General features: G+C 55.8%; 1 protein-coding gene across 2 annotated transcripts in view; it reads right to left on the bottom strand.

The window, feature by feature from the left end:
* RXRA (retinoid X receptor alpha) overlaps positions 1-23,647 on the bottom strand; it is a 106,239-nt gene that overhangs the window by 24,863 nt on the left and 57,729 nt on the right. For both annotated transcript variants that reach the window (XR_010348953.1, XM_064393361.1), the window contains exons 2-4: positions 11,835-12,100; positions 6,954-7,104; positions 6,078-6,257 (exon numbers count right to left, since the gene is read on the bottom strand). Coding sequence is in view for 1 of the 2 variants with exons in the window: in XM_064393361.1 (XP_064249431.1) it covers positions 6,078-6,257; positions 6,954-7,104; positions 11,835-12,100 (597 nt within the window). In the remaining variant the exon portion in view is untranslated. The remainder of the gene's footprint in view (positions 1-6,077; positions 6,258-6,953; positions 7,105-11,834; positions 12,101-23,647) is intronic.

Below are 23,647 nucleotides of genomic sequence, written 5' to 3'. Positions count from 1 at the left end.
AGGCACAAGCCCAGTGGAAAATGTCCAGATTTTCTGCCACCAGCATTTCCCTGGAGCTCCTGAGGACCTGAGAAGCTGTTGCTCCTTCTTAGGAGAGGAGCTGAGGGACACACCACCATCCCAGGAGAAAATGGGGACTGTGTTCCTTGAGATGTAGGAAAAAAACTACACACAGGAGAGAGGGAAAGAAAGAAGGACAAGTGGTTTTTTACCCATGAAATCTGGGAAAATCTCCAGCAGTGAGCAGATCCCTCACCATGCAGACCTAGGACCTCATCCCTGGAGTCCATCCCCACTCTGCTGGGGATCAGTCAAACAAACCACAGTGGAGATGACAAAACCACATTTTTTCAAATGGATCTGGTCTGGGAACTGCGTTTCTTTGTGGGTTTGGTTTTTATTTATGTTTTTAAGAAGAGAAACACCAAGGTGGAGCTGCATGGCAGCTTGTCTGGTGACACCAAAACGGGAATAACCTTGTTTTTCTCAGCTTCCCAATAACACTGCTTTTCCTGGTCCTGAGGGTGGCAGAGCTCTGGATGAACAGAGTGGGTCTATCCACCTCAAACACAGGAGCTGAGGAAGGAATTTGGGGCTTGCTGCATCCCAGAAAAGCCCCTCGTGCAAGGCAGAGCTCTCCCCAGCTGTGGCCACCCCGTGTCTCCAGAGCTGATCTCCCCAGCCCTCTCCCCCCTGCTGATGGCTGTGCCAATGATTTCATTTCTCTTCAAGGAGCCTCAGATGGCTAAGAGCTTTCCCAGGCTGGTTTTGTAAACATAAGGGAATCATTTCAACCTTGCAATCCACTTGAGGAGAAAAAAAGATGCAGTCAGGGAGCTCGGACAGGCAGCCCCACCTCCTCCAGCTATGTCTGAGCCCAGCCAAGGACAGAAGCCTGTGTTTTCCATGGCACCTGATGAAGAGCCTCTCCTGTTATTCTGCCTGATTTGGTCTGTACTTGCCTCAGGCCAGCTGCTGTCATGTTTCATCTTGAGCTTCTCCAGCCCATCTGCACTTCCCCAGGTCGTGGTACAGCAAGACAAGGAGCCCCATGTGTCCAAGCCACTCCTTGGTGACCTCTGGTGTCTTTAAAATCCAAAATGTCTCGTCCTGTGGACTGCAGATGAGCCTCAGCCATCCAAGCCCGAGGGCTGCTGTGCCAAAATGCCAGATCCATCCTCTGCAGGTGCCCACAGCACACTGGACACCTTGGCTTTGCTCATGGGGCAGCATCTGATGGCTAAAAAAGCAGCTTTGAGTCCACTGCAAAGTGCCACCCAACCCAGATCTGGTGCCCAAAGCAGCCCCTGTGGGTGGCCACGCTCCTGTGCACTGCACCAAAGGAATGTCAGAGGAGGCAGGGAGAGGATTTTCCAATGGTGTTTCTGAGAGGGCAGGAGCAGCACAGATTTGTTTTTTAGCACTGGAGGCTACAGCAGTGACACTCACCTAGTGTCAACACAGAGCTTTTTGGGATGGAAATCCACCCCTCCAGGAGCAACAGGGTGGGGGTTGCTCTTTTCATGGGGAAAGGATAATTCACTGCCCCAAAAATGGGATTTTCTCAGGGAAAACAGCTCTCTGTGAACGGAGAGCACAGGGGAAGGCACCAAAGCTCAGCCCAGAGAGCCCCAAACCTGCTCAGTTTTAGTTTTCCCCCATCCTGCAGGTGGGTGGCTGGTTATTTATGAGGTGCTGGGTGGGGGTGATTGGGCATTTTCGTGTCTCTCACTGGAATTTATTGGGCTCTGCTGCCTTTCATGAAGCCACATCTTTGCTGTGTGTCATCAGCATCTTGAAGCATTTATGCCCCAGGTACCTGTTTATATCCAAAATGCCAAGACAGCTGAGAAAACAAATTCAGACAGTGTTTCTTCTGCTTTGCTTTCGTGTGTCACCTTTTTTTTTTCTTTTTCAGAGGTGCAGCTTTCTGCTACTGTAAACAACCTCAAAAGCTGCGACACATGAAATAAATGGGGTTTTTTTCTCTCCAACATTTTCAACTGAACGCTGTAATTTTTTTAAGGGATGCAAAATACCACCGTGATAATTAAAAAGTGTAACTTCAGAGTGTTAAAAAGTGGATTGAAACCTTTGCATGCAGTTAGTTCACAAGAGGAACAGCTCTGGAAAACAACAGCAAAAAATCTCTAGCTCGCTTCACTCTCTGGACACTGAAGTATAAACAAACAGCAACAAAAGGAGAGAAAACCATAAGCCAAACTCGTTTTTTCAACCTAAGAGCATCCTTAAAAACAAAAAAACCCCAAACCCAGCCTCATTTAACCAGCTGGTTTAAAGAGCAGCACTTTAAAAGGATATAAGAAACAAGCTCATTAAGCTGGAAGACATTTTCCATTCCAAAATTACTCCTAAAAATAACTGTGCTCTTGAACTCTGCCCCTTCACTAGGCTGTGGCCACTTGCCTGCTTTCACATTCGCTTGGAGAGTGGGTTGGAAACCTGAATTCCTGCTCTTTGTCCCCAGATTCCTCGTGCTGCTGAGGGATGGTCCAGGAGCTGGGATGGCCCAAACTCCAGGGGGATGCACAGCCATGGCAGGGGATCAGGCCCAAATCCATGTGGGAATCTTCAGTCCCTCTGGGCTAAGTGACTGAGCAGCTCCCTGGAGACACGGGAAGGTCTCCAGGCTGGGGAGATGCTGCAATTCCAACCTTTCCCAGGCTGAACCCCTCAGCTTGGCAAGTGAGAGGGGGGAAAAACCAACCCACAAACACAGGAAGGGAGAGAATTAACTCAGGCTGTGAAGTTTAATGAAGCCCTGAAGCCACAGAGCAGGCGTGCAGCTGGACAGATGTCCTGGACGCTCCGAGCCCAGCTCTGGATCTCAGCAGCTGCACCTGCACCTGGATTTAGGAACAACTTTGGGCTCAGCCACGCAGCCCGAGCTGCAGGTGCTGCAGGGGAAGAGCTCTCTGCTCTCCAGATGGGCTCTGAGATGCCCCAACAGCCGCTTTTCACCCGTCTGGCACCGAAGCCCAGCCTGCAGCCGGCACGTGGGAGCCCAGCAGGTCCTGCAGCCCAGCCTGGCTCCCCCCAGGAGCCCCTCACGTCCGGGGGAAGGCGCTGGGAGCCGGTTCCCACCCCTGCTCCCTGCGAGCAGCCACGGGAGCATGGGAAAGGCTCCTCGCTGGTATTTCCTGCTCCCTGTGCGATCCCGAGTGCTGCCAGCACTCCTCACCCGGGACAGCCCCGGCTCACCACGCCCCCGCCACCCTGTCACCTCCCTGTCACCTCTCTGTCACCTCTCTGTCACCCCCTGCCACACAGGATCCCCCCATTCCAAGCCCCCCCGGTGTTTACTCTTCACAAGAGCACTCCCTCCCTGATTCCGAGGCGATTCCCAATTTTTCCCTCTGAAACCCGAGGCTGCTGATGCACAGACACCTCAGACCCTGATGAGGAACAGATTGAGCAGGGAGAGTTCAGCTCCTGGATGCAAACAGCCACCCCCACAATAATAATCCCTGCATTAGTCAAGATGCCTGATGGTAATCTTAATTTTGTTGACTATCCGGTATTTAGTGGGAGACAGAGTACAAAAAACCGAAGCCTTACACAGCTGGCAGAAATTCATAGGGGAAAAAAAATGTTCCCAGTTGCTTATTTATTATGGCTGCAGTATCTCAGAGAGCATGGGGCTCATTCACTGTGAAGGCTGGGATCTCTCTGACGTGTTCCTAGCAGGGAACAGCCAGAAGGGATGCACACAGCAGGAGGAATCCTCTGCCCCTGCAGGCTTTCCTCCTCTTTAAGCCAAGGTTTGTAGCCCTGGAGGATCCCTGTCCCCCAGCAGGGCCACCCTGGGTATGCTGCTGCTTCTGATGGGCACAGGGCTCATCCCTCTGGGTCTGCTCTTGGTATGTTCACCTGGAGACCCTCAGCTGCTGGGATCAAACATCCAGCAGGTTGATTTTGCTTCTCTAATCCAAATTCTCACCCAATAACCCTTTTCCTTTCACCCTCTTTAAATGGAGTACAACCTTGGCTCTCTCCTCCTCCCAGCATCACCCAGCATTGCCCCCCAGCCCAGCCCTGCCTCCCACTCAGCCCCAGCACTGATTTTAGACACTTTTACTGTGCTTGCACCAAATCCCAGCACCTCTGGGCTGCAGGAGAGACACTTCCCAGCAGGAATCTGCTGTGCTTTTACACAGCTACAAATTAGGTCTCCAGAACAAGATGTTTTTTAGGGAAATGAGGCCCATAACCCTGGCTCTGTTACTTAAAAGATACAAGGGTTTATGCTAGAGGATAAAAAGCCAGCTATGTTGTGAGTACTTAGACAATGCAGATTTAGCCCAAAACTCTTCCCCAAAATAGAGGTGGGACAATTCCAGTCAGCTGGGATGGGTGCAATGGGAAGAGACCTTTATTTGACAAATCTGGTGGATATCACATGGGAAACTCCAGGGCTGCTCAAAACCAGAGCTCAGCAAGATCCAACTTCTGACTTTCAGCTTTAGGACAACTGAGACATTTCTGTGAGACACTGAATTTTTAGGTTTATAACAAGAGACAGGGGAGTTATTCCAGCTTTCCCTACGTGGGGATTATGCCTAAATCATCTAATGATTGCTGTCAAATCACCAGTTCCTGCCCTTCCCCATCCAGATCCATCAGCACTGCCTGAGCGCACTCCTGGAGTTACCAAGATCCCATCTGTCACACTTTTAAATAATTGTCTGATCATTATGAATTCATTTGCTATTCATTGTGATAATGTTAATCAAGATGAATTAATAGAGTCCTCACACTGTACGTGCTCCCTGGGGACTTCCACCACCATTTAGAAATTAATTAATGGACCTGTAATTTTTAGCGGCGCTGCCCATGCAATCACCACCAAGGGCAGGCAGGGAGCGGGTTCCTGCTCACAGGAAGGCAGAGTTCCAGCATTCCTGCTGCCCTTCCCAGCCCTGCACACCTTGTTCTGGGGGGCTGAAAGGTAGCTGGGTCAGTGGAAGGCTCTGGATGCAGTGCCAGGGGAAGGGGATGCTCTGTATTTATCTTGTTGAACACACAGGAGAATTCTTGGCTTCTTTTTGGTCATCTGAGTGTCCATGGCTCAGGTTTTGGATCAGATTTTCCTCATCCTGCTGCACATCTCCTGTGGGATCCAGTACTGCCCAGTGCTCTGCACCAAGGGCAATGCCACCCCCACTCCTGCACTGCCCTGAACGCCTCCATCTCTCCATTCCACGGTCTGCTGGGGAAGGAACATTTGTTCTGAGCACCCAAGGGTTAACTCAGCAGGGCCCAGGAGGTGCCCTGGCAATCCCCCCACACCTCCAGCACAGACAGCTGTCACACTTGGTGACTTTGGTGCTGGGGTAACCCCATAAACTGAGCGTGGCAGGGTTTGGCCAACACTCAGAGCAGCTCCAGCAGTGCCCCGTTTATTCAAGGCTCCAGACAGGCCTAAGTGCTCTTCAAAGGCTCCCAGGCTGGAGCTGTGGGCCAGGGCCAGAGCAGGGCTGCCTTTATCAGCCTGTCAGGGAGGCAAGTGTGGCTCTGAAGATGTAAGGGGAGAAAGCAGCACAGAACTGGGGTCACTCTCACGTCATGTCTGCTAAAAGCCTGTTCCGCCAGCTCGATCAGAACAGACGCAGTCAGCATTTAAAAAGATCATTTAAAAGAGGCACTGCCAGCGAAGTTTAGATCCTAAATTTAAATTCCACTAAGGAAGAGCTATCTTAAAGAGAACAAACTGCTTTCTTCTTCCCAATGAGAAGAAAAATGCAGCGCTGGGTTAGGTGCTGAGGTGCTACCACAAGATGCCCAGAGAAGCTGAAACCTGAAAGTGTCCAAGGCCAGGCTGGAGTGGAAAATGTCCCTACCCATCACCTACACACTGCTGTGGCACTCAGTTATGCTCCACAGGGAGTGACACCATGAACAGAGACTGGAGACCATGAGATGCTCTGGCTGAGGCGCAAAACCAAACCACAACCAAAATTTTCGTCACCGGAGTAACAACACCCCTCGGCAACGCCAACACCGCCTCTGGGTGCCCTCCAAGCTCCCTGCAGCCCCCTGGCCAGGCCTGGCCTTACCTTCTCTCTTCATGCCCATGGCCAGACACTTCTGGTAGCGGCAGTACTGGCAGCGGTTGCGCTGGCGCTTGTCGATCAGGCAGTCCTTGTTGTCCCGGCACGTGTAGGTCAGGTCCTTCCGCACCGTGCGCTTGAAGAAGCCTTTGCAGCCCTCACAGCTGTAAACCCCGTAATGTTTACCTGGGGGAGGGATAAAATTCAGGTTTAAAGGTGGTTCCAGATCCTTTCTTTGACAGCAGATCTACCCAGGGTCTCCCCCAGCTGAGTTTTGGCTTCCACAGAATCAGGATGCCATGCATGGGTCACATCCTGCCTTCCATCCAGGGAAAGGCCATTGCTGGGCCATACAGCAGGGGTAGGGCAGTGCAGCAGTGGACAGGGTGTCCCCCTGTACCCCTGTGAGCTCTCTGAACCCCCCACAGCAGACACACAACTGTGTTCCCACCCTCCACTGGGTTCCCACCCTCCACTTCCAGCCCGGATCACAGGAGGGGTCCCCAAGGGCTCACAAAGCAGGCAACCAGAGCTCTTCTGGAGTAGGCAGCTTTTAAAAGAGCAGCAGAATAAAGGGAATGAGCCCATCTTTATCTCCCAGGAGGGGAGAAACTCCATGTCAAGAGCATCTTTTCATGTGGCACCGTGTGACAGCACCAGTGTGGATCAAAGACGGGCAGAGGGAGGGTGGGACCAGCAGGGTGAGGATGGGACCCCACTGCAGAACAGGGACCTGGGGTCTCCTGGCTCTGCTCTCCATCCCCTGCTGTGAGGCACAGGCAGGTCCTGTCCCAAAGGAGAGCTCCTGCTGGCACTCCCCAGCTCTCTGCCACACCCCCAGCCCGCTGCCCCGAGCCCTGCCAGGGCAGGGGCCAGCCTCACCCGAAGATCTGTCCCCACAGATGGCACATATGTGCTTGGTGAAGGAGGCCATCGTTCCTGAGGGATGTGCTGGCACTTTGAGGACTCCATTGAGCCCCAGGGGTGGCTTGATGTCTTCTGTGCTGGTGACGGAGTTCATGGGCGAGTTGAGCTGTGGAGGGACAAGCACAGGGCTCAGCTGGGGCTGGGGACAGGGGGACATGGGGCTGTGCCACACACAGGACAGGACAAGCAGGGGACACGCTTCCAGCTGCTGAACCAAGAGGATTTGGGCACACAAAGGCACAGCACTCATAGGGCTGGCACAGGAGCTGGGGTGGCTCTGAGCTGGCAGCAGGGTGACACGAGGGGCAGGACATGGCCAGCCTCCCAAGCACCCTGCCCATCCAAGGAGGATGTTTTTCCATGATTTAACTGGGAAGCAAGTTCCTCCTGCACTGCCCCCACAGCCAGGGCTCAGCAGCCACCCCAGCTTCACACCAGCACGGGACACAGGCAAGAAGATGTGCAGGGGTGGCTCGTGGGAGAGCTGCTCCTGGGAGAGAGCCTCTCCATGGATGATGAAGGCCAGGACACTCTTGTTTAGCTCTGCAATTTATAGATATCCCCTCAGCATTATCTCTCCAAAGGAAAGCTCCATGGCAAATAAACACATCCCAGCTGCAACGGGGCCTGGATTCCAGAGCTGGAGTGGGTGGGACATGTCCCTGCAACTCCCAAATGTTTCTCCTTCCTTTCCTTGGGCTCCAGCAAGCAGAGAATTGGGTGGAACTGGCACCATGGTGCTGCTGTGGAGTGAAGGGTACCTGGGCTGAATCCCCACTGGGCTGTTACACCCCTGTGTGCAAAGGGAAACTGAGGCACAGAGCTGTGGGACTGACCCATCTCAGTAAAGGGACAAGCTCACCCTGCCCAGGAGGTGATGTGGGACCTGGATTTGGTCAGCTCTTGGTCAGCAGAGCAGGCTGGGATCACTGGGGTGTCCCCAAGGGAATCATCCTGCCAGGGACTGTCCCAGAGCCACCACCCCAGCCACCCTCTAAAGCCAGCACGGATTCACAGGCCTGTGCTTCAGTTTGTGCCTTTCTCTGCTCTAACAGAGATCCCCAGCAACTGCACTTGTCACAAATTAATTCAGGGAAGTCCCAGGGCTTGTGATCTGTCAATCAGAGCAGCACAGCCGCTCCTCTGGCTTCCAAGCCTCCAGGCTGGTGGGGAATATTTGGCAGCCACACAACAGAGCCAGGTAAACCCACCCTGGAGAAATGGGGTGGATGTGCCTCCCTCTGCCACCCTGCCTGTGCCAGCTGATGAATCAAAGGCAGCTGGGAGCTGCTGCCACCCAGGGATGCACTCCTGGCTTTAGCTGCTGTTTGACAGAGCACACAGGGAGGGAGGAGCAGGTCCCAGGCAGGAGCACCTCTTTTTGAGCCCCACATGATCTCTGTGCTCCCCTGGCAGCAGGGGTGGCCAGGTCAGGGTGACCTGCCCCAGGAATTCCTCCCAGAGCCCTTTTTGGGAAGTGCAGCCAGCTCCTGGGTGCAGCTGGTGGTGATCCCTGCATCCCTGGCTGTGGGAGCCAGCCCAGAGGCCACGGCTGCTGATGAAGATAAAACCCTTCCCCACCACCTCCCCCAGCCCCAGCAGCACACAGAGCCCACCCCAGCAGCCCCCCAAAAACGCTGGGGGGATGATGGGCAGAGGAAGCCCTGGCCAGGAGGGCGGGGGTCCCACCAACCTCCTCAGCATGGAAAATCAGCTGCTCAGAGCTGAGTCAGCCCCGGGCTGGGGAGGGGAAAGTCAGCAGTTCCTTCTCCCAGCACTGGCTCCCAACCTCAGCAGAGCCAGCCCGGGGTTCCCACAGCGCCCTGGCGCCTGCCCCAAGCACGTGCAGGACAGAGGAGGGGACAGCAGCCCCTGGCCTTGGCACAGCACTTCTGCTCTGGGACAGCACGGCTCCAGCTCAGCAACGAGCCCAGACAGGGGAGGAACCAGGGCTCTGCTCCCCCAGTGACACCAGCACCCCTCGGCTCCTTCCTCTCCCTCTCCAGCTCATCACACACCTGAATCCCGGCTCTCCCGGCAAGCAGAGCTTTATTCCTGCTCCTGCCATCCCAAAAAACACCCCAGCCTTTCCCCGGTCCCCCAGGCACCCTTACAAAGAGCATTGTGCGAAGGCAGACGATCTAATCCCACGTCTGATCTCTCCCCACTGGCCCCCGGGCATCCCGAGCTGCTGCCAGCCATGCCTGGGGCTGCTCCACACAGCCCTGCACAGGCATGGCAAGTCCTCCCCTCGCAGCGCCTGCTGAAAACCCTGCACTCTTTTCCCTGTTTTCCCATCATTTTTAGGTAAAAGGATTGAAACAGAGTGTTAAATCCCAGAGCTGCAGGGTCTAGCCCCCCAGTCTGGCCCTCATTCCTGGGCCAGCTCAGCAGCAGCATCCCCTGCTCTTGATTTTGGGGCTGTCTTTGCAAACCCTGCAAGGTTTGCAAACCCCCAAGGGCTGCAGGGTGCTGCCCTCTGCAGAACCAGATGGGGTGGGCTGAGCCCCCCGTTTTTTGGGAGCCTGGCAGCTCCCTCCCCACCCCGGGGACCTCGTACAGCGCGTGCCCTTCTGCTCTGCTGCCTCTCCAGAGGCGACGAGGCGTGGCCTGATGGCAAGTGGCATCTGCCATCTGATGCAAACCACCTTCCATCAGTGCCAGCCCTGCCCGGCGACGGGGGCCACACGCCTCATTACCCCCGTGCTGTGCTGGGCTGGGCTGGGCCAGGGGGGCTGCGCTGCCCACCGAGCTTCAGCCTCGCTGTGCCCCCTCCTCATCCTCCCCCTGCACTCTGCCAGCCCAGGTAGGCGCCGCTGCAGGGACAGGGACAGGGACCTAATGTGGCCAGACAGGGAGCAGATGGCAGGAGCCATTAGGCTGAGGCCCTCCCAAGTGTCACCTTGAGGAAAAACACTTCAGACAAGTCCCTGAACAAAGGACGGGTGCTCTGAGGGCTGGAGCCACCAGAGCTGGAGCCATCAGGGCTGGAACCACCAAGGGCTGGTGCCACCAAGGCTGGAGCCATCAGGGTTGGAACCACCAGGAGCTGGAGCCACAAGGACTTGAGCCACCAGAGCTGGAGCCACCTGGGCTGGAGCCACCTGGGCTGGAGCCACAAGGACTGGAGCCACAAGGACTGGAGCCATGAAGAGCTGGAGCCATCAGGGTTGGAGCCATGAAGGGCTGAGGCTACCAGGATTGGTGCCACCAGGGCTGGAGCCATCAGGGTTGGAGCCACCAAGAGCTGGAGCCACAAGGACTGGAGCTATCAGGACTGGAACCTTGAAGGGCTGGAGCCACCAGGGTTGGAGTCAACAAGGACTAGAGTCATCAGGGCGGGAGCCATCAAGACTGGAGCCACCAGGGTTGGAGTCAACAACGGTTGGAACCACCAGGGTTGAAGTCAACAAGGGCAGGAGCCATCAAGGCTGGAGCCACCAGGGTTGGAGGCACCAGGGCTGGAGCCAGCTCGCTCCCAGCACCACCCCAGCACGCTCTCACTTCCCCCTCTGCCCTGGAGCTCGGCTTTGTTTCGGTTCCCCGCTGGCCGCTCCCAAGCTGCACCTCACCCTCGCCCCTTCCCCGCCGTCTCCCCAGCTTGTGGCTCCCCCCAGGGTTGCCTCACATCCCCCTTCCCTCTCCTTCCCCACCGTTCTGGCGCTGGTGCTGCTGATTTTGCTCTGGCTGCCCGTTCCCAGGCACAGTTTCAGTTCCTCTTCCCCTGGCCCTGGGGTGGGAGGGACGTGTCCACCCTGCTGCTGTCCCTCAGTGGGAAGCAGGTCCCTGCACATCTGAGGGGGTCACAGGCTGAATCCTGCATGGGAGAAGCTCATCCAGAGGCAAATCTTATTCCTCCCTGACCAGCACAGGGATGCTGGACCCTGGAGAAGCTGCTGGAGATAGCAGTCATGTAGTAAAACAGCCCCACGTAGTAAAAAGCTCTGTTATTCCTGGGAATAAATCAGGCCAATATTTAAAAATAAAGGTGCTGGCAGGTGCTTGAGTCCCAGAGAGGGCCTGGAATAAATAAACCTGCAGCCAGTGGCAGGTGGTGGCCAATTCCTTAATCTGCCCTTTTACTAAACATATCCCGTGCGAGCAGCCAGCAACAGGTGGCAGGGGCTGGCCAGCACCCCAGTCTGGCTATTTTTAAAAAGAGCTTATCTCACCCTGCTTGGTGGGGTTTTTACATAATCTTTAGCCACTGAAGGCCACTCCTCGCCCTGTGAGGAGAAAGGGGGAGCAGGCAGAGGAGCCCTGGGTTTGTACCAGTGACAGGATAAGGGGAAATGGCCTCGAGTTGTGCCAGCAGAGGTTGAGGTTGGCTGTTTGGGGTCATTTCTTCATTGAAAGGGCTGTCAGGGAAGTGGTGCAGTCACCATCCCTGGAAGTGTTAAAGGTGTGTGGGTGTGGCACTTGGGGACGTGGCTTTGTGGTGGATTTGGATGATCTTAGAGGGTTTCTCCAACCAAAACAACCCCGAGATTCTGTGGGGAACGTGGGCAAGCCCTGGAGGGGATGTGCTGCTTGCCAGGAAGGAGAAGAATCCCAGACAGTCCTAGGGTGGCTCTGGCTCCTGCCACAGCCACACCAGCCCCCAGGTGTGGTCACTACTCCCCTTCCACCCCAATCCTGGGGACAACAGCTGATGGCCAGCTGTGTTGGTCCCTCAAACCCACCCTGAGCAGCCCCCCAGAGGAGCAGGACGCCTCCAGCTTAGTTTCCCCCTTATCCTTGTGCTTTTTGGCCCCCCTTGGTGCCTGTCTGCACGAGGAAACCCCCAGAGACAGGGACAGCCCAGGCCAGCAGTGACCCTCAGCAGCGTCCCCTTACCTGCGGGCTGCTGGTGCCGAACCCCAGGCTGGGCGTGGAGGGGACAGACATCGAGTGTGGGCCCATGGGGGAGCTGATGACGGAGAAGGGGGGGCCCATGCCGTTGATGGGCGAGCTGAGGGTGCTGATGGGCGAGTGCAGCTGGCCCGGGGAGCCCAGCGAGGAGCCGATGCCCGGCCCGATGGACGGGTGCAGGGACGGGGTGGCCATGGGCCCCCGGCTGGTGGGGGAGTTCAGGGACGTGGAATTCACCTGGTTGGAGAAATCTGCAAGAGAAGGAGGAGAGGAAAGGGGTTGAGTCATGCGTGTGGGGCACGGCCCTGAGCTGCAGCCCCACTGTTTCTCCCACAAAATTCCCAGCGCAGCTCCGTCTTTCCAAACCACCTTCTTCTGGGGGATCCATGCTGGTATTAATGCTGAGAGCATTTCCACCTTGTTAAGAGCATTTCCACCTCAACCAGGCATCAGTGCCCTCCTCCACCTCCCTGGCACAGCTCTAAGCTCTGCCAGGGGCTCAGCGTGGCTGCTCCAGCTGATTCCCTCCTGCTCCAGGATAATTTGGATTTATCACCGGGCCAGGCCGTGCGTGGGGAACAGTGAGAGCAGCACCCACACAAGGTGGAGGTGGCTCAGTCTGTGCATCACACACACATGTCCATCCACGGGGAATGCTGCATGTTCAGAGGCTGGATTTGAGGATTTTGGAGGTCCTTTCCAACCTGAACGTGTCTGTGATTGTGGAAGGGAGGGGAAGCAGGAGCAGCTCTGCAGGCAGCAGGACAGGCTGTGTCTGCCTGTCCCGGGGGAGCAGAGCAGGGGGGCGGGAAGGGGGGCTTATAAATAGACTCCAGCTCTCCCAAGAGGAGACATGGAGCCATTCCTGGCACATTTCCTCCTCATCCTGTCACGCTGCTTGCAAAACAATCCCCAGCGAGGAAGGGGCTGGCTCCGGCCCCCAGGGAGGGGCGGGCGGAAGGCGGCGGGGAAGGAGGGGGACAGCACGGGCAGGGCTCCCCCCAAAACCCACCCGGACCCCCCAGCTCACACAGGGACATCCAGAGATGGGGACACACCAGCACGGCCACTGGGGTGTTCATGGTGGGCCTGCCTGTGGCTGCAGACCCCAAAGTGAATTAATTCTGTCTTCAGTCTCCTGCACCCATCAGGATCAGCTGTGTCGCCGGGATTTTGGAGCAATCAGCACATGAATGTCACCCAGTGGGAAACACTGAACCCACAGCAGCCCAGCCTCAGCAACCTTCCCTGGAGATCCCAGATCCTGGTGGGGAAACCCCAGCAGGAGGAAGAGAAGGTTCAGCAAGGCAGCGATGCTGCTCTCGCGAAGATGTGGAACCAGCATCCCCCTGCTGCTTCCAGAACCCCATTGCTGCACCCAGAACCCCACTGCTGCACCCAGAACCCCATCACTGCATCCAGAGTCCCACTGCTGGACCCAGAACCCCATCACTGCATTCAGAGTCCCACTGCTGGACCCAGAACCCCATTGCTGCACCCAGAGTCTCATTTATGCAACCAGAATCCCACTGCTGCCTCCAGAATCCTTTTGCTGCCTCCTGAGCTCCATCACCACATCCAGAATCCCACTTATGCCTCCAGAACCCCACTGCTGCCCCCAGAGTCCCTTTGCTGCCCCCAGAATCCCACCACCACACCCACAGTCCCATCACTGCCTCCAGAACCCCACTGGTACATCCAGAGTTCCATCACTGCCCTCACCATCCCCCTGCTGCCCCCAGAATCCCATCACTGCCTCCAGAACCCCATTGGTACATCCAGAATCCCATCACTGCCCCCAGAACCCCATTGGTACATCCAGAATCCCATCACTGCCTCCAGAACCCCATTGGTACATCCAGAATCCCATCACTGCCCCCAGAACCCCACTGCTGCCTCCAGAACCCCACTGGTACATCCAGAACCCCACTGGTACATCCAGAATCCCATCACTGCCCCCAGAACCCCACTGCTGCCCCCAGAACCCCACTGGTACATCCAGAATCCCATTGGTACATCCAGAATCCCATCACTGCCCCCAGAACCCCATTGGTACATCCAGAATCCTATCACTGCCTCCAGAACCCCATTGGTACATCCAGAACCCCACTGGTACATCCAGAACCCCACTGGTACATCCAGAATCCCATCACTGCCCCCAGAACCCCATTGGTACATCCAGAATCCCATCACTGCCCCCAGAACCCCATTGGTACATCCAGAATCCCATCACTGCCTCCAGAACCCCATTGGTACATCCAGAACCCCACTGGTACATCCAGAACCCCACTGGTACATCCAGAATCCCATCACTGCCTCCAGAACCCCATTGGTACATCCAGAACCCCATTGGTACATCCAGAACCCCACTGGTACATCCTGAATCCCATCACTGCCCCCAGAACCCCACTGCTGCCTCCAGAACCCCACTGGTACATCCAGAATCCCAATTCTGTCTCCAGCACACCACTGCTGCCCCCAGATTCCCCCTGCTGCCCCCAGAATCCCACCACTGCCCCCCTGCTGCCCCAGGACCCCCAGAACCCCGTCTGTGACCCCAAAAGCACCCCCAGGCCGTGGCAGGGAGCAGCCCTGTGCCTGGGGCTGGCCTGGCCGGGCTCTCACAGGATGTTGACACAAGCCAAGCGCCGGCCACCGCGTCACCCGCGGCTGAGTGACGTGAGGGAGGCACCGCAGCAAGCCCAGGAAATTCCTGGAGGATTCCAGGGCAGGGTTTAGCACAGCACTCCCCAGCTCTCTGGGTTTGGGGTTTGGAGAGGGCTGGGAGAGCAGCAGAGCCATCCAGCAGGAAAACCCCAAAGACAGCCACGGGGTGATGGAGGGAAACCTTCCAAGGATGCAGCAGATGCAGGAGGAACAGGCCCTGAGCTGTGCAAAGGGAAGGCAGCAGAGCACAGTCCTTCCTTTGGAAAGGTCGGGAATATTTCAGGCAGAGAGGTCACAGGAGGGTCACTGGCAACTGGCCCACGCCAAGCACGTGTGGGGCCAGCCCTTCTCCCAAAATCCCAACCCCTGGGCACCTCGGGAGCTCCCTGCACGTCCATGTCACCACACCAGCTCCCCTCACACACCCTGCTCCCATACTGGTGTGATTCCCAGTAAGGAACTGGGAGGCAAAACCAGAAGAGGGATAATGGTGCATGGAATGGAGGCACGGCCACTTTTGGGGTGTTTACACCCAAACGGCCACACACTGGGAAATGTGAACCACACCAGGGCTTCTGCAGAGCATCAAAAGTTCCAAGCTCTTGGGCACTGGGAGGTTTGCACTCCTCATCCAAACACTCCCAGCTCCAAAACCCCACTGGGAGAGCGGCAGCAATGGCAAACATTTACATCCAGCAAGCAAATATGGTTTTTTAAACTTAGCAAAATCAACAGTCCACTTGAGGCAGCTCAGTGGACTGCCAGTCCCTGGCTGGAGGGAACTGGAGTTTGGGGGAAACAGAACTTGAGGTGGAGAGATGGGCATCAAGAGTGGGATATGAGGAGTCTGCCCTCTTCCCCATCACAAGTGTCCTAAAGGACCTTGACTGCAAAAAGAATGCTACAAAAATAGATAGATTTAAGAAAGAAAAAAGCCTAGATTGAGGAAATATCCTTAACAGACACAAATAAATTCCCAAACTGATGAGCACTACTTGGACTGCAGCAAACAGAGGAGGCATTTCCCCAAAGGCATTTTCAGCTCAAGCACTGTGAGACTGTTCCTTCTCCTCGAGGACTTCTGCCATTTAAAGCTGCTGTGTGTGACTATCTCTTGACCAAAATAAACTCTGTGCCTGTTTCTAAATTAAAGAAAAAAAACAGAAAGAAAAAAAAAAAAAGTTCTGAAAGCATTTCCCCTCTGTCACACCCCTCAACTGCAGCTATTTTCTGTGTGTGTCCTTTGTTTCAGCACAAGGACCTCTGTCTCTCCCCAAAGATGCCCCATGGCAGTTGGGAGATCAGAAACCAGAGCTCGTCAGCAGCTGCAGAATTTGCAGTGAAGCTCTTTTTCTTCCTCCAAACTACGAGCCTGCCAGCCACAGAGTTTGGATGGGAATTTTTCTCCCAAGGAAAATGACATTTAGGGCAGGGCCACATGATCCATGTGCAGGGGATGGCTGCAAGGAGTGTTCCCACAGCAGGAATCATCCCCTGGACACCAGACCCAGCATGGGAGCCTGAGTTTTGTGTTTCTGGTGCTCATCCCTTTCCCTCAGCAGATCCCTGCCTTTCCAAGATCTCTTTGGGATGGATTCCCACCTCACAGAGGTTTGCAGCAGCAGCCCCAAAACCAGACAAAAACTGATGCCAAAGCTGGGAACAGATCCTGGCAGTTCCAAAATCCAGGCTAGCATCTCAACTGCATTGCTCTTCCCTCAGACAGAACTCTTCTGGCATAACAATAATAATAATATTGATAATTTTCAATAAAGGGGAAAAATCTTCATAAAATATTGGTACCAACACCCATGGGTAGCTCCACTGCTGTTTTCCACCCCCTTGGCACTCAGCACAAAGCTCCAGCTTGGAGCAGCCAACATCCATGGCTGGCTGCACCCCAGATGGGCAGGTCAGACCCTCCAGGAACACCCGGAATGCCACCAGCCCTCGCCACCCTTCCCTGTGGCATTCTGTCACCCAGTGTCACTCCAAGTGCTACTGCCTGGCCAGGGCACGTCTGCAGCAGCTGAAGCAGCTTCTGCTGACCCAGCACTACCACCAAGGGCTGTGATTTTAATTTTTCTAGACCACAAAATGTCCCAGAGCAGAACAATTCCAACGTGCAAAGGCGCTTTTTTTCCCAGGATAGGTCATTTGTACTGGAATAAAGTGTACCAGCATAAGCTTTCACCAGAATAATCTTCATTTATGCCTAAGAGGCTTTGCCAGTAAAACTACAGTGACCTAGCTCTGCTGGAAAACCTTTTCTGGCATATCCTGGCAGTTTACTCAGCAGCTCGGTGGCTCAGCACTCAGATCTGAGAGAGGGGAAGTTAAAAAAAAAACCATATTTCAAGGCACAAACAGATTCCCTGAACTGTGGTTTTCTGCAGCTGAGGAGAGCTGCCCACCTAGGACAAAATCCATTGGGATCAAGGGGTTTGCAGCAGGTCAGGGGGGGGTTGTTTGAGGAGATGTCACTGTAGGACCAACCCAAGAGCCTGTCCCTGGCACCAGCTGAGATTTGGAACGCCACTCACAACCTCCTGCTTCCGCTTTTCTTTTTTTTTTTTTCCCCTCAGCACCTCTTCCTCCTTAATCAGAAAGCGAATCAACCCTGGGTATTAAACAGGAGGAAATTCTAAATTTGGGCTGCCACTCCCTTCCTTAAGTCAGCCCTCGGTGTCAGAGCTCTGCGGGGCCATGCTGGGAGGGGAGCAGGACCATCCTCCTCCTCCTGTGCTCTCCAGCATCACTTTGGGGTGCCCAGCTTCCAAATCCTCACCCCCAAATGCACGTGGAGCATTAAAGGCAGAGCTCCACGTTCCTTCTTTGGTGACTCTACACCAAAATGAACCTGACAGTGCAAATCCGTGTCCTTTTGCCTTCATTCCTCAAGAGCAGGTTGGGAATCTCACGTGCTTTCCAAACCTCAAATGATGGAGGTTTCCCTTTCCTGGGCTCTCACCTGCCCCACAGGAACCAGGGGATGAGTGGAAAACAGCAGGAGAACAAGAGGATCCAGGCAGGACAGTGCTTTCCATGTGGAAATTGCCATGGTAATGCTGCGACCACAAGAGGTCAGGTCCTCGCTTTTGTCCTGATCACCAGCTGGGGGCTGAATTTAAATAGCCCCTGGCCTACAAACTTACTCAAGTTTGCTCCCAGTTTATAGCAGCACAGCTGAGAACTGGAGGGAGGATGGAGCAAGAGCTGCCTGCTCCCTTTCCAGGGTGGCTGCAGCCATGGAACCAGCAGTGCCTGACCTGGGCACACTCAGAGAGGTGCAGCGTGGTTCCTATCCCAAAAACTCATCCATGGAGCCAAGAAATAAGCAGCACCCTGTGGCAAATGCAAGCAAATTGAGCTGCGTTTGAAGCGCTTTGGCCAGTGAGGACAGGCAGCTGATCCTCTCAACCACCTGGGTTCTGAGCACACAGGGAATCCCTGGGAATGGATCCCAAGCTGGCAGAAGATGCAGCTGTGTTTTAGCCATAAATCCCTTCTGAGTGTCTCTTCCACAGCTACAGGCAAAGGGATGTAGGAGCATGGGAACGCAGCGTGGTCAAGCATGTTGAGTAGCTCTGATTTCAGCAAAAAGAACTGCAATTGTTTTTTTCTTTTTATATTTGTGGACTCGAGTACAAAGACAAACCTGAGAACATCCCTCTGAGATGCCCCAAGCCCTGCACATGGGGCCAGCACACAGAAATCTGTCTTTGGCAGGCATTTCAAAACCACCACATGCAGTTTCTCTTCAGGAACCCGCTCTGAGATTTGGGAGAGTTTCCCCAGCCAGACTCAGAATCTCCCCCAGGTGATGCTGTGCTAGTTCAAGCTGCTCGAGGACAGTGAGAAACTCAGTTTCAGCTGCAATCTGCACAGGGTGGGCTCCTCCTCCCAGCAGGTTTCACTTTGACCAAACTAAAACCTCAAAGCCACAGAGCTTCTCACCTCTGGCTGTCCCCAAAACCATCCCGCAGCACCTCTGCTGAACCCAGCCAGCAGCAGAGGTGCTTTTTGGGCTCTAAGTGCAGCAGCAGGGCTTCTCCTTGGCTGCAGGAATTCCACAGCATCCCTCTGCCTGCTGCCAGGCACCGGTGCTGCCTCTGCCAGCATTTCACCTGCTCTCACCCTGGGGTGAGCCCACGGCACCCACGAGCAGCTTTTCCACTGCACTCTCCCTCCCCAGCCAGAATTCCTGCTCAGCCCTCAGGAAAGCTCTGCTCTCTTCCCACAAGGAGAAGGGGAAGAGGAAAATCACCCCACAGGGGCTCCCCAAAGTGGGACCCACCCCAAATCTGGCAGCACATCCCTGTCCCACAGCTGGGTCACCTCTGTCCCTGCAGCTCCAACACCTGCTCTTCCTGTCTGTCCTGTTTTCTCCTCTGCAGAAAAACCCAGTTTTTTGGAATCTGGCCCAAAGCACCAATTTGGGGAGACACTCAGCTCTAACTCAGCCCATCACCCTGTGTGCCCAGGGGTCTGGAGGCCCCCCACCACAGGATCCACACAAAAATGGGACAGCTGCTCCTGATGCTTCGGAGCTGCCGTGGAGCAGGGGGCACAGCCCATGCCAGGGCTCACCACGTGTGCTCAGCACCAGCACAGGGGCTTCTTTTGGATTTCCTCCTTCAAAAACCCCATCCCACCCTCTCAGGAGCTTGCCAAAACCCCACCCTGCTCCTGGAGCAGGGGCAGAGCTGGAAGCCTGCAGGGGCTACCCCATCTCCAAGGGGGAATGATTGAAAGGGGAATTTTCCAGAAGCCGCCTGTCACTGGAGGAAACACCACACGGACCCATCCCAAACCATCTCCCCACCACATGGAGGACCCCATCCCATGTCCCAAGGAGACAGGGCAGCCTCCGGGGGCAGGCAGAGAAGGGAAAATCAGGCAGGGAGAGGAGCAGGACGTATGGGGAGAGCAGGGAAGCCCAGGGCAGCTCTCCCCCACCCTGGCAGCGCTGGCTGGAGGGGGGGAGGGCGCACCCAGGCAAACAAGGATTCTGCTGATAAAGCAAATGTGACTCAATCACACGCTTGTGCAAAGATGTCACAACAGCGCTGAGAAATTACAGGCTCCTATTTCATCCCTCAAGGGCCGGCGCTGGCCCCGCTCTCACAATGCTCTCTGTTCTGCACTCACAGTGCCCCTAATTTACTGGCTGGGAACCCGCTGCAGGGCCAGCCCATAATAGGGGCACTGTAGTGCTGCTGCCAGGGCCCCTGGGCTGCCAGGGGTGCCTGATGAAGGGCTCGACGTGGCAGCTCTTCACAGCCCGCTGCAGAAGTAGCTCAGAGCAGGGCTGGCCGCTCCTGGTGCTTTTAGGGTGTGGGATTGATGCCCCCAACCCCGGGGATTGATGCCCCCCAACCCTGGGGATTGATGCTCCAAACCCAGGGGATTGATGCCCCCAACCCCAGGGATTGATGCCCCCGAACCCAGGGGATTGATGCCCCCAACCCAGGGGATTAATGCCCCCCAACCCAGGGATTGATGCCCCCAACCCCGGGGATTGATGCCCCCCAACCCTGGGGATTGATGCTCCAAACCCAGGGGGTTGATGCCCCCCAACCCCAGGGATGGATGCCCCGCAACCCAGGGGATTGATACCCTCAACTCAGGGGATTGATGCCCCCAACCCAGGGGATTGATGCCCCAAACCCAGGGGATTGATGCCCCCAACCCAGGGGATTGATGCCCCCAACCCAGGGGATTAATGCCCCCCAACCCAGGGATTGATGCCCCCAACCCAGGGGATTGATGCCCCCAACCCAGGGGATTAATGCCCCCCAACCCAGGGATTGATGCCCCCAACCCAGGGGATTGATGCCTCCAACCCAGGGGATTGATGCCCCCAACCCAGGGGATTAATGCCCCCCAACCCAGGGATTGATGCCCCCAACCCAGGGGATTGATGCCCCCAACCCAGGGGATTAATGCCCCCCAACCCAGGGATTGATGCCCCCAACCCAGGGGATTGATGCCCCCAACCCAGGGGATTAATGCCCCCCAACCCAGGGATTGATGCCCCCAACCCAGGGGATTGATGCCCCCAGCCCAGGGGACTGACACCCCCCAACCCATCCGTCTGCCCCAAATCTGGCAGAGTTGGGGATTCCCAGGCAAACCCTGCTTGGGGTTACATCTCTCCAACTCCTTGGGTGTCCTCACACACCCTAAAAGGGAGGTTTGGGGGACCCCACTGCCAAGGGACAAGGGCTCAGCCACCACTGCTGCAGTTGTCCCCTGTCCCCCTTCCCCAAGCACAGCCTGGAGTGGGCCATGGAGAGGTGACTGGACCTGCTGGCCCTTTTCCAGCTCCCAAACTGCACCAGCGAAGCCAAACTAGCAGGAAATTATGCCAGCAGAGCTCCCTCAGCTCCACAAAAAAACAGAGGCCTGCTCCCAGGGATTCTTTCCTGAGGGGTATCACCACGGTGGGGACGTGGTGATGGTGGCACCCAGGCACTTCCCAAAGTCTGCCCAGGGAGCTCCTCATCCTCCCTGCAGCCGCTGACCTTGGCAGCCTCGCTGGCTCCATCCCAGGCCCCGAAAGGAGCACGGGGAGAGCTCAAGCACAGTGGTCCCGCAGGTTGCTGGAGCTCATTATGGCCTTTTAATTACATTCAATTGCAGTTTTATGAGCTTATGGGCAAATTGGAAGTGATCTGATTGCCCTTGAGGGGGTGCTGGGCTCTGAGCTATGAAAATCCAAGCAGGATCCAGCAAGACGAGAGCTTTAAGCTCATTCCAGCAGAAAGAGGAGAAGCTTCCCACTCACCCTGGAGATCCCCCAGGACATCCCAATAAGGAGTCACACACGTAGCATGTGCATGCACTGCCCCAGTCCATCCCACCACTGTCCCCAGCACTTGGGGACATCCCCACGCTGGGCTCCAGGGAGGAGGGGTGTGAAGAGCAGATGGGGCTCAGACCTGCAGCCAAGCTCTCCACCCCTGTGGAACCTGCTCCCCTGAGCCCCAGAACATCCCTCTGCAAAGCAGGCAGGGCAAGAAGCAGCCAAAAGGGTGCTGAGTGCTCTGGGAAACAGGAGCTCCCCAGCCTCAGCTTCCCAGCAGATCTGGGATGAGCCAAATCCTCAAGGCCAAGAGCAGAGCAGCCCAGCAGCTCTCCCAGCTCTGAGATCCATGGGCTAAAATGTGATGCTCATTTGTTAATGAGTTCTGGAGGTGCAGGATGTGCTGCATCCACCCCTGCTCTGCAGATTTTGGGGACTGGCAGGAAGGACAGCACCTCCCCATCGCCTTCTGCTCCCACCTGAGCTCAGCACCATCAGCCCTGGGGGCTTCTAGAGATCCTACAGGGTGGGCCAGCTCCATGCTCAGGTCTGAGCCAGCAGCAGGAGGAGGAGGAAGACAGCCATGAATTTTGTCTCCTGCCTCTGCCTGGCTCTCAGGAACAGCAGCCCACAAAGCACCAGGCAGGCGGATTATATTACGGTGCTGTGCGTGCACATTAATCCAGATTTGAGATAATTACAGTCATTCACTTGGCATAATGGGCTTTAATTGATCCAGCGGGGCCTGGGCTGGTGCTCACCACCAGTGTGCAGCTGGCAGCCCAAGACACCAAAGCTGTGTGCCACCGACCAGCAAAGCCAACACTGCTTACTGGTTTTCCAGAAAATCAATCAGTTGTGGTGGTTTTCCTTAGGGCGAGCTGGAGGATGGCAAGGCCACTGGACTTTTCCATCTCTCAGCTGAGACCCAGCAAGCCTGGCATGGGCACGGAGGTGTCATCTGGTCAGGAGACATCTCATGAGCATCCAAGTGGGATGAGCCAACCCTCCAGAGGGTTTCACTGCTGGGAACTGGGCAAGGGCAGCCCCTGGGAAGGCTGTTTTCCAAGTCTCCTTGGAGAAATGCCCACCTCTCAGAAGCATGCCTGGTGGAAAGTTGGTCAACAGATCCCTGAAGGTTCCTTCCCAGCAGCTTTAATGGTCACAGAGATAGAACACAGACAGGGAAAGGAACCAAGGGTCCCAAAACTGCCATCCCTTCCCACCTCAGCTCCTCCTCCACATCTCCAGCAATGACTGGAGAACCCTCTGGAGTGAGCCAGTTCCCTCAGGGACAAACCACCCACTTTGTGACCTGCAGCTGCAGGTCCAGGGGGAAGAAGGAGCCTGAGAACTGGGTGCTACACAGGAAGGTATGCGACAGGACAGTGAAGGCACAGTCAGATCCCCTTCCAAAAAAGCAAGTTCCCTCTAGAAACTGGATGCCATGTGCTTTTTTCCAAGAGAAAGAAGCTGCCTCTGGTTTTTTGTGACCTGCTGGGGATCAGTAACACATTTAACAGGTTTAAGCCCCTCACCTCCAGCTGTGTGGCCGGAGGGATGGGCAGGCAGGCTGGGTGGGTTGTTCCCCCTTCCCAGGCCAGAGAGGAGGCTTGGGAAAGCTTTCCCCTCCCTCAGGCAGGCAGCAGCAAGGGATGGGCTGCCTGCAAGCTGCCTTTGGGTTTAAGTTTCTGGTTGGAGTCCAAAGCTAATTAGGCTGCGCCAAGTCCAATCAGATAGCCTCAGCTAATTGAGCTCGGCACCGACGGGTCAATGTCCAGCGGGGCTCGGCGTTCCAGGCGTTCTGGCAGCCCACAGATAACTGCCAGGGCCTGGGAAGGGGAAGGACCCCTCACAAAAATGTTCTCTTCATGTACAGAGAGCTGAGCACGGCTCTGGGTTAACCCCTCAGGCACCACAAGCATTGTCCAACCCCACTGTCCAACCCCATTGTCCAACCCCACTGTCCAACCCCACTGTCCAATCCCATTGTACAACCCCACTATCCAACCCCACTGTCCACCCCCATTGTCCAACCCCACTGTCCAACCCCACTGTCCAACCCCATTGTCCAACCCCACTGTCCAACCCCACTGTCCAATCCCTTTGTCCAACCCCACTGTCCACCCCATTGTCCAACCCCATTGTCCAACCCCACTGTCCAACCCCACTGTCCAACCCCACTGTCCAATCCCTTTGTCCAACCCCACTGTCCAACCCCATTGTCCAACCCCACTGTCCAACCCCACTGTCCAATCCCTTTGTCCAACCCCACTGTCCAACCCCACTGTCCAATCCCTTTGTCCAACCCCACTGTCCAACC

Source organism: Passer domesticus, chromosome 18 (assembly GCF_036417665.1).
Source record: "Passer domesticus isolate bPasDom1 chromosome 18, bPasDom1.hap1, whole genome shotgun sequence".
Classification (NCBI taxonomy): Eukaryota; Metazoa; Chordata; class Aves; order Passeriformes; family Passeridae; genus Passer; species Passer domesticus.
The sequence above is the reverse complement of the archived record's forward strand: the minus strand, read 5'-3'. Positions and strand labels throughout refer to the sequence as shown.